Consider the following 14,686-nt stretch of genomic DNA (forward strand, 5'->3'; position numbering starts at 1 on the left):
ATGGTACATCTGTAGAAGATTTGAGAGCTTTCGGTGACGTACTGAATCTCCTCAGGCACCTCACAAAGTATAGCCTTCTTCATGATTGCATCAATAGGGAGGCTCCAGAACTGATCCATGGAGATGTTGGCACCCAGGAATTTGTAGATCTTGACCCTCTCCACTACTGAGCCTTCAATGAGGACTGGGCCATGTCCCCTTGATTTCTTTCCACCATTATCTCCTTGTTTTTGCTAATGTTGTTATCATAAGTTGAAGAAAGTCATCTTTCAACTCAACATTCATCTCTGATAATCATCTTATGGAAAACATCTCCCAAATTTAAGAGCAATTGGACATCCGTTTGTCTGTTCAAAAGCATAAGTGGTATTCTCAAATCACCAGATTGTTGCTCTTTGTTGAAAAGACAAAGAACATGCTGGTTTTGTAGGGAATCAGCAGGAAGATCTCACTACACTCCAAGCCCTCTCATTCAGGCTTCTCCTCGATACTGAGTCTTTCAAAAAAGTATCATGAATCTGCACATACCATACACCATGTTGACATTTAGGAGGTTTTAAACATATTTCATATCATATTATTTATTGTCATGAAGTAAAACAAAAGTGATATATTATACAACATTGCCTGTAGTCTGCGATGAGGTAGACAAAGATTCACCATTGCTGACGCCCCTTACAGTCAGAGAAAGAGAAGCAAAAGAGTCGATGAGTGTCCGAGAATTCACCTCTAGTGCTCTTGGAGGTTCTGCAGCTACACGAGGCTCCAGTTCACTTCAAACCATCAGCAACCCAAGCCCAGATCTAAACCTCCAACACAGTGAGGAAGCCTTCAGCGTCTTGGGCCCATCAGGAGCCCTTCTTGCCCTCAGCACCTTCTCGAATTCCAGTTCTGATACGTGGTTCTCATGAGCCCATCTCCTGCAGCCTGGTGTGAATCCACTGACTTCGGGTCACCAGCAGCCCAGGGCCTGCAAGGTTCTCTCATTTGCAAAGTCGCCAGCAGCTTGCCACCTGTGTGTGTCTTTTAGCTGCAAAGCCCCGCATCAGTCCACCGCCATGGTAACCATTCTTTTGGTCATCCCCTCTGCTTCTTCTTCTCAAAATGGGGGTGTTCCCTCCCAATTTGGTATCCTGTGCCACTCCGCTGCTCCCCCAGTGTCTGTAAACCCTCGCGGTCACTACCAAACTCGGGCACTGCCATATTGGACCCAAACCATGTGGTTGCAAGATTTTAAATTAAACACCATTGTCTAATTTAACAGGTTGGTTAAAGTCTGTACAGAGCCATCAGCAGTAGAACTTAAGGTAGGACCCTTCAGGGGAGTGCTGTATCTCCACTCTTTTGTTCTCTTCTGTATAACTTGGTTCAATATTTTTATAAACCACAGAGATATGTTGTACATTGGAACTCATGTAGGGCAGGGAGAAGATGATTATCATGAATATAACTACTGCATTACTGATCATCTTGCTTCATATAGATTATGATGGATTGTACGTCGAGACTTAAGTGAAATAATAGATTTCACTTTCAGAAGTTGATCCTATGAAGTACCCTTATAATAATCATACATTCTCTGTTTTATTGCAAATAATTTATTTTCTCTTTTAATGTATGGATTTTCTCAGTTAAAAAATATACTTATGAACACAGGGCATGGCATGGCTGGAATAGCAGTTATTGCAATGCCTTTACAGTGCCAGTGATCAGTACCAAGGTTTGAATTCCACAATATCTCTATTTCCATATGTCTGCGTGGGTTTTACCTAGGGGCTCCCACCATTCAAAACATACTGGGGGTGTAGATTAATTGGGTGTAAATTGAGCGGCACAGACTTATAGGCCAAAATGGCCTGTTACTGTGCTGTATATCTAAATTTAATTTAAACTTAAATTTATAAATTTACATTTTAATGATTAAGTGAAGGATGCATTTGGATTATCTGAAGTGGTTTTTGGTGGTCAATTCAATGATGGGAAAATGAGTTCATAGATGGAGATTTAACCCTATGTCATTAAAAAGAAGACTTTTGTGATTTTATTAGAGAACAAATAAGATCCTTTTTTGAGACCAACTTTAATTTTGTTAATAATAAATTTATTTTATGGGACACGATGAAAGCATACTTACAAGGTCAAATAATAAGTTATACTTCTAAAATTAAGAAGGACTATATGAAAGAGTGGAACAATTGGAAAAAGAAAAAGATTTGCAAAGACAAACTACTGAGGAGGAACGGAGATGACTTATTAATAAGAAACTTCACTATAATAATTTACAAATATAAAACTGAAAAAGATAATGAATATTATGAATTAGGTGAGAGAATACATAAGGTCTTTTCATGGCAGTTAAAAACAGAACGCATTTCAAGAACGATTATTGCATCTAAAATGGATCTTAATCTAATTACTTATAAACCTCAAGAAATTATTGAAAATTTTATACGAAGTGATATTAATCAGAGTCACAAAATGATGATAATAAAATAGATAATTTTCTGTCACAAATAGATTTACCAATATTACATTTGGAAGATCAAAGAGAACTGGATGCCCCCTTCACCCCAGTAGAGCTGAGGGAAGCATTGAGCTCATTACAAAGTAATAGGAATCTGGGAGAAGATGATTTTCTTCCTAAATTTTATAAAGAATTTTAAAATGTATTAATTCCTCCTTTCATGGAGGTATTAGGATAGGCGGCAGAAATGCATACTTCACCGGAATCTTTTACTACAGCAATAATAACTGTAATACCAAAAAAAGATAGGATCCCTTTAAAACCATCATCATATAGACCTATTTCATTGTTAAATGCTGATTATCAAATAGTAGCAAAGATATTAGCGAATAGGTTGGTGAGATTTTTACTGAAGTTAATAAATATGGATTAGACTGGATTTGTTAAAAAAAGAAAATCTGCAGATAATATGACCAGATTATTGAGTAGAATACATTTGGCTCAAAGGAGAGGGGACTTAAGTGTAGCAGCAGCTTTAGATGCGAAAAAAAAATTTGACGGATTAGAATGGGACATTTTGTTTAAAGTGCTTGAAAAATTTGGGTTGGGACAAAAATTTGCAAATTGGATAAATCTTTATATAATTGACTGAAAGCTAAAGTCATAACAAATGGGCAGATATCTGCTCCTATTCATTTAACTAGATCTAGTAGGGAAGACTGTCCATTATCTCTAGCTTTATTTATTTTAGCAATAGAACCATTTGCAGAACTGATGTGCTCTGCCATTGATATTAAAGGTTTTAAAATTAAATGAGAGAAATACAAGATTAATTTATTTGCTGATGACGCATTAATTCACTTGACAGAATCGGAAGGCTCGCTATGTAAATTATATTTAGGATTAAAAGAATATGGGACACTATCCAGTTATAAAGTAAATTGAGATCAAAGTGAAATTATGCTTCTTACTAGAGGTGATTATATTCAGTGTCAAAGAGATACCCAATTTAAATGGCTAATAAATGGATTAAATATTTAGGGATACGTGTAGATTACAATTTAAATTATTTATTTAAATTGAATTATTCCCTTTTACTTAAGAAAATTGATGAAGACTTGATAAAATGGATGGAATTACCAATAACATGATTGGGAAGAGTTAATTCTATTAAAATGAATATATTTCCTAGAATACAATATCTTTTTCAAACAATGCCTACATCCTGACCACAGAAACTTTTTCAGGAATTAAATAAATATGTAAGAAGATTTCTTTGGAAGGGCAAGATGTCAAGGGGTTCTTTAGAAAATTGTCGTGGAAATTTGAACTTGCAAATTAAAAAATATATTATGAGTCAACACAAATGAGATTTCTCTTCTTTTTTCGAAGAGGGAGAGAAACCAGCATGGATAGAGATGGAAAAGATAGGGGAGAGGATGCTAAAGATTTTATATATAAATGGGAACCGAGATTAATATCTGATGACGGGGAAACTCCACTATTGAAGTATTTGATTAATGTAGCAAATACTGAAATGCGAATGACAAACCCTGTGTTCTCTAAAATGTCTTTGAATCAAAATTGATTTATCCCATTTACAATGAATAATCAACTTTTGAGTATTTGTTTTTCTAAGGGAATTAGAAATATAGAAGATTGTTATGAAGGAGGAAATTTAATGCCATTTGAACAACTAAAAACAAATATAGGATACAAAATAATACATTTTTTTGTTATTATCAAATACAAGCATATTTATAAGATAAACTAGGCCCAACAATGTTACTACCTAAAGGTAGCGAAAATAGAAACCTTGACTTGTAATAGTTCTATTAAGAAATTTATCTCAGCTATGTATACATTATTGAAAAAGGGAACTCAAAAGCAGGGAATTCATAGATCTAGACAGAGATAGGAAACAGATTTAAATATTATTATTGAGGAGAAAAATTGGTCAGAACTATATCTAGATAGTTTGACAAATACAATAAATGTTAGTTATAGATTGGTTCAGTATAATATCAACTATACCTTACTCCACAAAAAATAAATAGATTGAAGTCAGATCTTTCAGATCAATGTTTTAGATGTAGCCAAGAGATAGGTATTTTTTTACATTTGGTCATGTCCAAAATTGAGACCATTTGGATAGAATTAGTAACTTTTCTGGAACAAGTTACAGGAATTAAATTTCGACCGGATCCAATGTTGTTTTTACTAGGTAATATTTCAGGGATAAGACCCAAATTGAAACTGAATTTATATCAAAAGGAATTTGTAAAAATTACATTAGCAGTTGTAAGAAAATGTACAGCAGTAACATGGAAATTGAATTCTCATTTAGGTTTGAAAAGATGGCACACATGGAAATTCAGAGCTGTATGCATCTTGAAAAGATTACATATAATTTAAGAAATAAATGTGATATATTTTTGAAAATTTGATGCCCGTTTACATATTGTTAATTTATAAACAACTTTCCCTAAACTCTGTGAACTTGATAACTCCTTGAATAAATAAATAAATAGAAACATGAAACTGAAAAAGGTTAGAATTGTGTGAAAAGCGATGATCCCTTGACAACAGGTCTGCTTTTTTTTCTTTCATTACTATTTGTATCCTTTTTCTATCAGTCTTTCTTCTTTTTCTATCCTTATTGAGGTTATTATTGGGGAGGGGGTGAGGGTTTTGAGAGGGTTTTTCTTTTCTTATTTTTTGGAAGTTTTTATAAAACCCTTATAATGGAATTGATGTGATTATTATATTTTACATTTTGACATAAATACATGCATGGAAATTTTAAATCAAAATTTTTAAAAAATGATGGGGAAAATGCTGCTGCAATAGTGTGGACAAGATGACAATCTGACTTACAGTGGACAAAGATGAGAAATATGGATAGCTTCACAGTAGCTGGGCCTTGTGCTAGCTTTTTGAAGCCTGCATTATTGGTTGCGGTTGCAAATGCCTGATTTATGGACAAATACAAAAATATACATTTGGAAGATTGCAGTGATGGATGAGAATGAATTTACTGGATGCTGCAGGTTTGCATCTATCTTCTGCTGGGTGGAAATGGGGCATTTTCTGTGCCTTCCTGGGAGAAATTATCTTGTTGTTATTGGGAGAAGTTGCAGTTTCTGGGATAAATTCTCTTTAAAAGGACTCTGCTTACAATCCACCACCAACTCATTGGCTGGCTTAATGTTGTTAATAGAGACAATATATTTTAAAAAAAAGATGAGTGGCTGAACTGGACTTCTGAGTACTTTACTATGTAAGTGCAGGGAATAATTAACTCATAACAGAATCTTATACAGGATACATTGGCATCTGCTCCCAGTCATTTGCAAAATGACCAACTGCTCCACAAATGTTAAATGATCTTTATTGTCAAGTACAGAAAATGCAATATTACACACAATTTTGTTCAGCCTGCCGTAAGGCTGACTAAGAGTCACCTTTAGTACTGCCCAGCGCCCCTTATAGTAAGAAAGAAATAAAAGCAGAAGAGAGTCCCTTTATAGCACTGAGTATCCATGGATTTACCTCCAGAACTCCTGCAGCCTCTGCAACTGCACAGAACCCTGTTTGACCCATTGGCAACCCAATTCTGAAGCTCGAACATGATCAGAAGGCCTTCAATGAGTAGCCCGAGGACCTTTGGGAGGTTCTCTTGCCCTTAGCATGAATCGTCGACCACAAATCGCTGACTGCCAGCAACCTGTGTGGATTCTTCGGCTGTTGAGCCCTTTACTGGTCAGCTGCATGGTCACTCTACTGTAGGGTCCTTCAGCAGTTGAACCCCTTGCTGGTCCACTGCTGTGGTCACCATCCTGTTGGGTTGCATCTTCTGGTTCTCCTTCTGAACGGTGTGTTCTCCCCGTTTATGGTGCCTTGCACCAGTCTGCTGCTCTCTCAGAGTCTGCCACCCTACACGACTGCCGCCAAGCACAGGCACCACCATCTTGGACGCAGACCTTGAGATTGCAGGATTTGACTTAAAAACACCATTGACTCCTTCAAAGCCTGTACAGAGCCACTGGCATTAAATATGGGCAGTTGGACCCTATGGGGCAGTGCTGTGTCTCCACTCTCCTGGGTCCGCACCAGTGGCAGCACTGCCATAACAGGAGCTCTGGTTGCCGGACAAGAACTGTAAGTAAACTTGGAGTCCATTCATGTATTCCCAAAGTTCAAGAAGCCACTAGAGGGCCATGAAGATGAATGGCAGACATCAAGTTAAAACCATCTGGATAAGTACCATAAGATGGCTTTAGAAGAAGGTTGACTGGTCCAGACAGTGGAATGCTTTATACATGTGTGATCCTGCTAGAAGGCATTTTATCAATATTAAGGATCACAGAGGAGCCAAAAGGGCTTGTGTTTTTAATATGGGATTCCATTTGCTCACTCCTCTACCCAGCAGGCACGTTGTGCCTCATGGGTCATGTCTCAGCTTCCATTGCAGTACAGATAGCAAAAACCTGGCATCTGTTTGCTGTAATCAATTACAAAGTGCAAAGAAATATTAAGGTTGTCATAGCAGAATCAAAATGTATCATAAGAGCATAAGACATAGGAGCAGAAATAGGCCATTCAGCCTATTGAGTCTTCCCCACCATTTAATCATGAGCTGATATTTTCCCACTCAGCCTTCCGGCCTGGCCTTCTCCCCAAAATCATTGATACCCCAGGTAAACAGGAAACTATCAATCTCTGTCTTAATTGCACCCAATGACCCGGCCTCGACAACTACAGCTGACAACAAATTCCACAGGTTTACTCTGGCTGAAGAAATTTCTACACATTTCTGTTCTAAGCAGGTACCTTTCAATCCTGAAGGTGTACCCTCTTGTCCTAGACTCTTGCACAATTGGAGATAGCCTTTCTACATCCACTCTGTCGATGCCTTTCAACATTCAAAATGTTTCAACGAGATCCCCTTCATTCTCCTAAATTCAAATTACAAGCAAGAGCTGTCAAACACTCTTCATATGTTAACCCTTTCATTCCCAGAATCATCCTAGTGAACCTCCTTTGAACCGTCTCCAACTTCAGCACATTCTTTCTTAAACGAGGAGCCCAAAACTGCTCACAATACTCCAAGTGAAGTCTCACCATTGCCCTATAAAGCCTCAATATCACATTCCTGCTCTTGTATTCTATTCCTCTTGAAATGAATGCCACCATTGCTTTGGCCTTCTTCACCAGTGACTTAACCTGCAGGTTAACCTTCAGGCTATCCTTCATGAGGACTCCCAGGTCCATTTGCATCTGGGTATTTTCAATTTTCTCTATTTAAAAAATATAGTCTGCCCATTTGTTTTTCTCTACCATAGTGCATGACCGTACACTTTCTGATATTATATTTCATTTGCTACTTCTCTGCCCATTCTCCTAATTTACCTTAAGTCCTACTGCAGCCGATGTGTTTCCTTTATACTACCTTCTCCTCCACCAACCTTTGTATCATCTACAAACTTGGCCACAAACCCATTCATTCCATATTCCAAATCATTAATATGCAACATAAAATCCTCTGACAGGTAGCGAGGACTGCTGTTGTCTAATCCAAGGGAAGCAGTGGCCAATGTGCCGAGCATGAACAGGCAATTCCACATCACAAAGAATACAGTCATCCTCTCCTGCCATGCTCGTACTCTTGCTGTAGCTTCCAGCTGGCTTGCCTCGACTGGCTTCGATGATTGGTTGAAGGCTGTTGGCTTTCAGTCTGGATGGTTGCATGTTCTTGCAGAGCCATGTGAGGTCATCTTCCCAAGTACGCTGCAGACTCCTTCACCGAAGGACAGCAGGTACATTTGGGTTGCATTGAATGGGTATATGGGGACAGACAAGGTCACACAAAAGTAAGGCACTAAGTGGGCATGTGGAATATGGCATTACATTTGTAAAGCCAGTACGAAAGTGAATGACATGGATAAAGGAATTAAATGCAAGGGTAATAAGGGGCTCTGTGGGGAAATGGAATTATATTGACTGGTTGTGAGATTAGATGTACCTTTTGTATGGCCAACCTATCCTTGAAAGAGCCTTCTTCCTTTCATCTCCTGTTCCTACTCCTACAACTCATGTTTTTTTCCTCATCTCCTTGCTATGCAGCTGATGAAAACTGGTGTCATCTGATGTTGGAAGGTAGGTGTGAATCACAGCACATAGAGCCTTCTCAATAATGTACATCTCCTTTAAGGGCTGAGATATTGGAAGTCATGTTTCAGCAGGCTACTGATCTTCTCCATTAGTTTTGCATGTGGCATGGGTTTTTCCATATGCATCCTGCACATCTGTGAATACACTGGCACATCAGAGTGTCGATAGTCAGCTTTTCTTGGCTACTTATTGCAAGAGATCCCACAGAATTCCTGCTGCCAGCGTAACAAGTATTGATCTGCATGACTCATTGGATTTAGACACGTTGCTGATGAATGGAGAAGCAACAGAATTCCTTTGAGTTTTGGTAATGGGGCATACTTTTCATTCGACAACCATGAAGTAATGTATATGCGATCAATATCATCCTGCACCATGGACAAGCTAACAATGCTGACAAAGCTAAATGTTCTCTCTGGCTGCCAGTCTTTGGTGAGAGAGATTAAAACAGAAAATGCTGGCAATGTACAAGAGATTAGACAGAACCGGTGAAGGATAAAACAGTCTATTAAGCCATTGACCCTTTCTCCAAACGAAGATGAAGCAATGATAATTGGCATATAAAACGAACAATGTACATATGCTCAGAAATTCTTACTTGCTGCAGTTGAACAGGTATTTTGTAAAAGAAAATCTAAAATGGATGCTCAGTTGAAAAAGAGACAATAAATACAAAAGATAGATGATAAATATTCACAGTTATCTTGCAAAAAATATTCAAGATTATTTTATTGTCATGTAATAAAACAAAAGGTGATATTGCACCAAATTTCCTTAGTTTAGTGTAAGCCAGACAAAGATTTGCCATCAGCACAAATTGGCGCTCCTTACAGTCAGAAAAAAGAGAAGCAAAATAGAGCTCCCCCCCAGAGTTACTGAGTGTCCATGGATTTGCCTCCAGAGCTCCCATAGCCTCTGCAGCCATGCAGCCTTCAGTCCAAACCATCAGCAGCCCAAGCTCCAGATCCAAATCTCTCACAAGATCAGGCCCTTAGCAGCCCCAGGCATCCTCTTGGATCTTGGTTCCGATACCTGGTACCCTTTGGCCAGTCTTGAGCTAATCTCTATCAGTTTGCAATCTAGTACAAGCCCCTGTTGCCAGTAGCCTGCCATCTGATCCTTGCCTTGAGTCTCCAACAGCCCCGCCACCTGTGTGATCTTCAGCCGCAAAGCTGTCCTAGGTCCGATACATGGTCACCATCCTGTGGGTTGTCTATTCTGCTTCTTCTCAAAGACAGGGTGGTCTCTCCATTTTTTGGAAAGTGTTACATTTTTTCCCTTAAGTTGTAGGTAATTTTCTCCAGGGAAACAGCTTTGCTTTTCTGTATTCCAACACACAATGCCCAAGTAGGAGTCAGATTTCCAGTTGCCTTCTTTACCACCTTTTCAACCTGCAAGTTTACCTTCAGGCTATTCTGCACGAAGACTCCCAACTCCTTTGGCAACTGAGAATTTTCAAATTTATCCCCATTTAAAATAGTCTGCTCGTTTATTTTTGTTTACCAAATGCACGACTGTACACTTACCAACATTATATTTCATTTGCCACTTCTCTGCCCATTCTCCTAATCTGTCCAATCCCTTCTGCAAGTCCTAAGCAAAACTTGCTTCTTCTAGGAATACATAAGGGTTTTTTGCACCTATTTTTATTGAAAAGAAGAGTGAATGGATGCACCACACAGTCAGAATCCGAGTGATTCTGGCAAGATGTCCCAGAACAAGGACTGCAGCTTGCCCTACTGATCTCTCCCTCCTACAGCAGTTGGAGCAGCTCTCACTTGCTTCATAATCTCCTCCAGTTCTCCCCTAGATCATTGCAGGATGCCAAAGGCCAAGCACATTGATGTTCCAACTGACTCACATTCACTGTCCATTAAGGTGAATGAGAACAGCACATATACTTTTCAATTCACCCTCCACTATGCATCAATAACTCTGTACTGAAGAGAAGAAAGCACCAAGTTCCTTGGAGTTCACTGAACTAGTGACCTATTGTGGACACCTCACTTGTCAGGAAGGTGCAAAAGTGACTGCACTTCCTGAGAAGACTGAAGTGGGCAAGGTTAACGGCCACCATCATATCAACCTTCTGCAGGAAGGCCCTGGCAGTTTGATTTGGTATGATTGCTGCAGACAAATGGATTGGATGTTAATCCACAGGACCATAAGAGTGACCAAGAGGATCACTGAAGTCTCCATACCCCCATCAATGTGACCTACCGGAATCGTTGTGTGAAGAGGGCATGCAAAATCATTGAGGACCCCTTTCCCCAGTATACAGCATCTTTCAGCTGCTCACATTGGGAGTATCAAAGCCAGCACCACCAGGCTGAGAAACAGTTTCTTCCCACAGGCAGTAAGAATGCTGAACGACCAAAGGAACTGCTCACTCTAACCACCGAGACTCTCACATTTCAGAAACAATATTTATTTAAAACAATGCTGCTTATGTAATATTTGTCTGTATATGTGTTATGTCTGCTTGTGTGTCTGTGTGTTTTGCACTGAGGACTGGAGAACAATGTTTGGGCAGGTTGTACTTGTACAGCCACATAATAATAAACTTGACAATTGTAGTCGCTTAAGAATTTCAGAACAAAGAATGTCAGAATTGTTGTTGGATTCTTGACATGGGGTCAAGAACATATTTTGCCAGTCTTTTTTAAATATCCAGCAGCAAGATTGATGCAACTTTAAGAATTGCACAAATTCTCAATGACCACTTCCACTTTATTCCTGGTCAACTGATTGCTGTTGAGAGCGAGCCGGACAGACAGCTTCATTGCTGAATTCTAGCAGGATGTTTAAGTGGAGTTCAGTCTGATAATGATACATCATGAAACTGCAACTTCTTTTTGGAGCTGGCAATTGGGCAGATGAAACATCTTCCCTGCCTAAGCATTTACACCTGCAAACTCTATAATAGCTGAAAGAGCTGTCAAAAATCACCCCTTGAGTTGAGTTAATTGTTGGCTTTTCTCTAGTTTGTGCTATATTTCCAGGAATCACAAGCTCAGCTCTGTTTTGATTACACCTTTTGCTGTACATGTATCCCTGCATAAAAGGACCCCAAACTGAATTTTTATATTTTATAATGATAAATTGAGGAAGATTGAATTTATAACGCTGTATCTTTTTCAATAAAGCCGAAGTGAAAATATTCCCATATATGAAAGTGTATAGTTTTCTGAATTCAAGAACGAATGGCAGCCAAAGCTTCTGAATGCAGGAACTTTATTAATAGATGCTTGGTAGACCATTTCAGAAATTTTCACTGAAGAGTACAATTTTCTCTTGTTTCGTTCCTCTGATTAAAGCAAGAACAGGGGCATTAAAATAAAGTCGTCCATAGAGATTTTGTTTTTATTGCTGACGAAATACCAAAGAAGCCATGAATCAAAAGTGATTTTCTGCTTTGGGAGGTAGTACATCTTCAGCTATTTTTAAATATTTAAAGCAAACACTGGCATTCAGTGATCCCATCGCATCATACATCATGTGGAGAAACTGTGCTAGATCAATGACACTTCTGTGAGATTTAAACAGCCTTTTCCCAAATTTAATCACACCATAAAACAACGTAATTGACTTGGACAATTCTCTCTCACCACTTTGAACTGTTGTTTAGTGTGTGGCAGGGCTTGACACTCGCCTTTTGACCCTCTTTCCAGTAAGGAAAGTGACAAAGCAAGTCAAGGGACTATTAAAACCAGACTGAAAATATGCTTTGTTGTCGACTCTTTGAGTGAGGGAATGTGAGTGTCATGTGGGAAAGGGAATGGCAATATAAACTGGCTGCTTTTACTTCTCTCAGGAAACACAAGCTCAGTACCTCATTGCACGCTTTCTTGGATCTTATATTACAGCTCACATTTCCGAAAAACAGAGGGGATTTTGCTAAGGAAAGGACAGTGGTAGTAAGTCTGTATTCAGCTGTATGCAAAACCAGCTGCTGTTTAGAGTTTTGGTCGCTGTCTTCCTGTGTTAATCTGATTTACTCGTTTAAGGGCTGACCTCATCATCCTGTCAGTATGGTATCCCACCTACACAGTTAGCAGCAGCTTAGTATTTGCTGTGAATGCTCGCAGTACTGTGTACTGCTCAGACAAGAAAGGTTTGTTTTTTTTGGTTTCGACACAGAGGATTCGGTGGAGAGTTGTGCAGCAGGAATTAAAAGAAGCTAGCTTCCATCTACAAGTTTAAAATTCTCTTGGATAATGATGTCCGTATCCGGGAGGAAGGAGTTTGACATGAAGCAAATTCTGAGACTGAGGTGGAAATGGTTCAGCCACCCCTCGCAAGGCTCTTCTGGAAACACTGCCTGTCTCCAGCAGGAGGGATTTGAGCACCGTGGCATGGGTCAGAACAGGTTGAAAAGCCACTCTCGGGACAGAAGTGGGCTCAGGAAAAACAGCAGCCCCCTAAGCAGTTTGCTGGCCCCTGTGCCAGGACCAATTTACAACAGATCGACCAGTCAGCCATGTCACCAGCAAAATACAGTTCCACGCACACCAGAGAACGAAGGGCTCTCTAAAATCCCTACCCAAGAGGAGTCAGTCAAAGAAGAAGAAAAAGAAAACAAAGAAACATTGGAATCAAACAGTGCTCATTTCACAGAAGAGTCTGCAGAGAGGTAGGAATCTGCAGTGAGGATATATTAACAGCAGTGAAGAAAGCTTAATATTGTTTACAAAATTTTTAGCGAATAAATCAATTACATGGAATGATTATGCCTTGTATTTGCAGCAAAGCTCTCAGATTTTCCTTGTGTTCTGTTTATTGCAGATAGACTGATACATTATACATTATTACATATTCTGGTGAAGGAATCTAATTTCCTATGGATAATTTGTCTGCAATCACATGCTTTTCACACCTTAGTAAAACGTGCGAGAATGCACTGCAACTCCATAGGCTGATAAGAGTTTCATATCAACCATTTATGCTGCCTCCGACATATGTCAGCAGAACCCATAAATAATTTATTCAGGGATATATTTAAAACTAGCATCTTGGAAAGCTTTATTTTGTCTTTTTCCTCCCTTGTTTATGGGAGCGAAAGTTCCTGATTTGAATGCCCCAAAACCTGTAACATCTTGGCTCCACTCCAAATATCCAGTCCATTACAAACTAACTGTGAGAGTGTAGGGCTCAGTGCCACGTGGAGTGGCTGATATAAATAATATGGAAAGGGAAGGGGGATAAATATTAGATGGAGGACGGAAGCAGAAGGTGAGATGAAATAAGGTGAGAAAAATGCACGTGGAGCATGAAACCTGGCGCAGACTTTTTGAGTTGTGATTTGCACATAATTTCAGTCACCATCCTTACCAACGAGCTGCACGTCATAACCTGTGTGAGTTGAGAAGGGGCAACGAGCATTCTGGAATTGGTGGTTGGTTAGTTTGTGCTCTGATTCTGAATTCCCAGTTAATGGACTCTGGCATGAGAAGGGTGCAGAGAACAGGCACCCAAAGAGAAGCAGGAGTTGCTGCAGCCTGCTGTTGGCGTAATGGCAGTGGCTGAAGGGCACACAGTTGTTATAAATTATTAAAACATTATTCAAGGAAATAGAGAAGGAGAACAACACCCACAGTCAGGGTAAGGTTTGGACAGGAAAACGATGACAAAAAAACACTTAGTACCTTAAAAATTGCAAAAATATTTCTAGGTAGGTTTGGAAGGCAATATCCTCATTTAGAGGGTGCTCAGGGTTAATTTCATTATCTGTGATTTGTATCAAAGATTGTTAAGGCTGCTTCAGCTTTACTTGGAGGGCACCTGCCAGTGCAATTTGCAGTGCAGTGCTGGGAGTGCTTCTCAGTTTGAGTAGTGTGTTTGCCTGGTGGTTGTGTGGGCAATCACTTCCTGCAACCCCCAAGCATGAGACTCTTTCACTTACCTGGTGGTCTTGCTGGCAATTGGTTCCCGCAGCCCCAAGCAGGAGCCTCTTTGTGGGTCAGTCACCTCCTCCATCCATCCTAGAATGTAATAATCTTCCTACCTGTTGAGTGACTGACTCGTCTCTTTTCATATGCAGGACAAATA

At 39.4% G+C, this 14,686-nt stretch overlaps 1 protein-coding gene across 1 annotated transcript in view; it reads left to right on the forward strand.

Moving 5' to 3' along the window:
* Positions 1 to 12,734: 12,734 nt before the first annotated feature.
* Positions 12,735 to 14,686, forward strand: part of LOC138740568 (kelch-like protein 4) — a 110,348-nt gene continuing 108,396 nt past the window's right edge. Inside the window, exon 1 of the mRNA XM_069893418.1 lies at positions 12,735 to 13,271. Within this exon, the coding sequence (XP_069749519.1) occupies positions 12,856 to 13,271 (416 nt within the window). The 5' untranslated portion in view covers positions 12,735 to 12,855. The remainder of the gene's footprint in view (positions 13,272 to 14,686) is intronic.

This window comes from Narcine bancroftii, chromosome 8 (genome assembly GCF_036971445.1).
Source record: "Narcine bancroftii isolate sNarBan1 chromosome 8, sNarBan1.hap1, whole genome shotgun sequence".
In the NCBI taxonomy this organism is placed as follows: Eukaryota; Metazoa; Chordata; class Chondrichthyes; order Torpediniformes; family Narcinidae; genus Narcine; species Narcine bancroftii.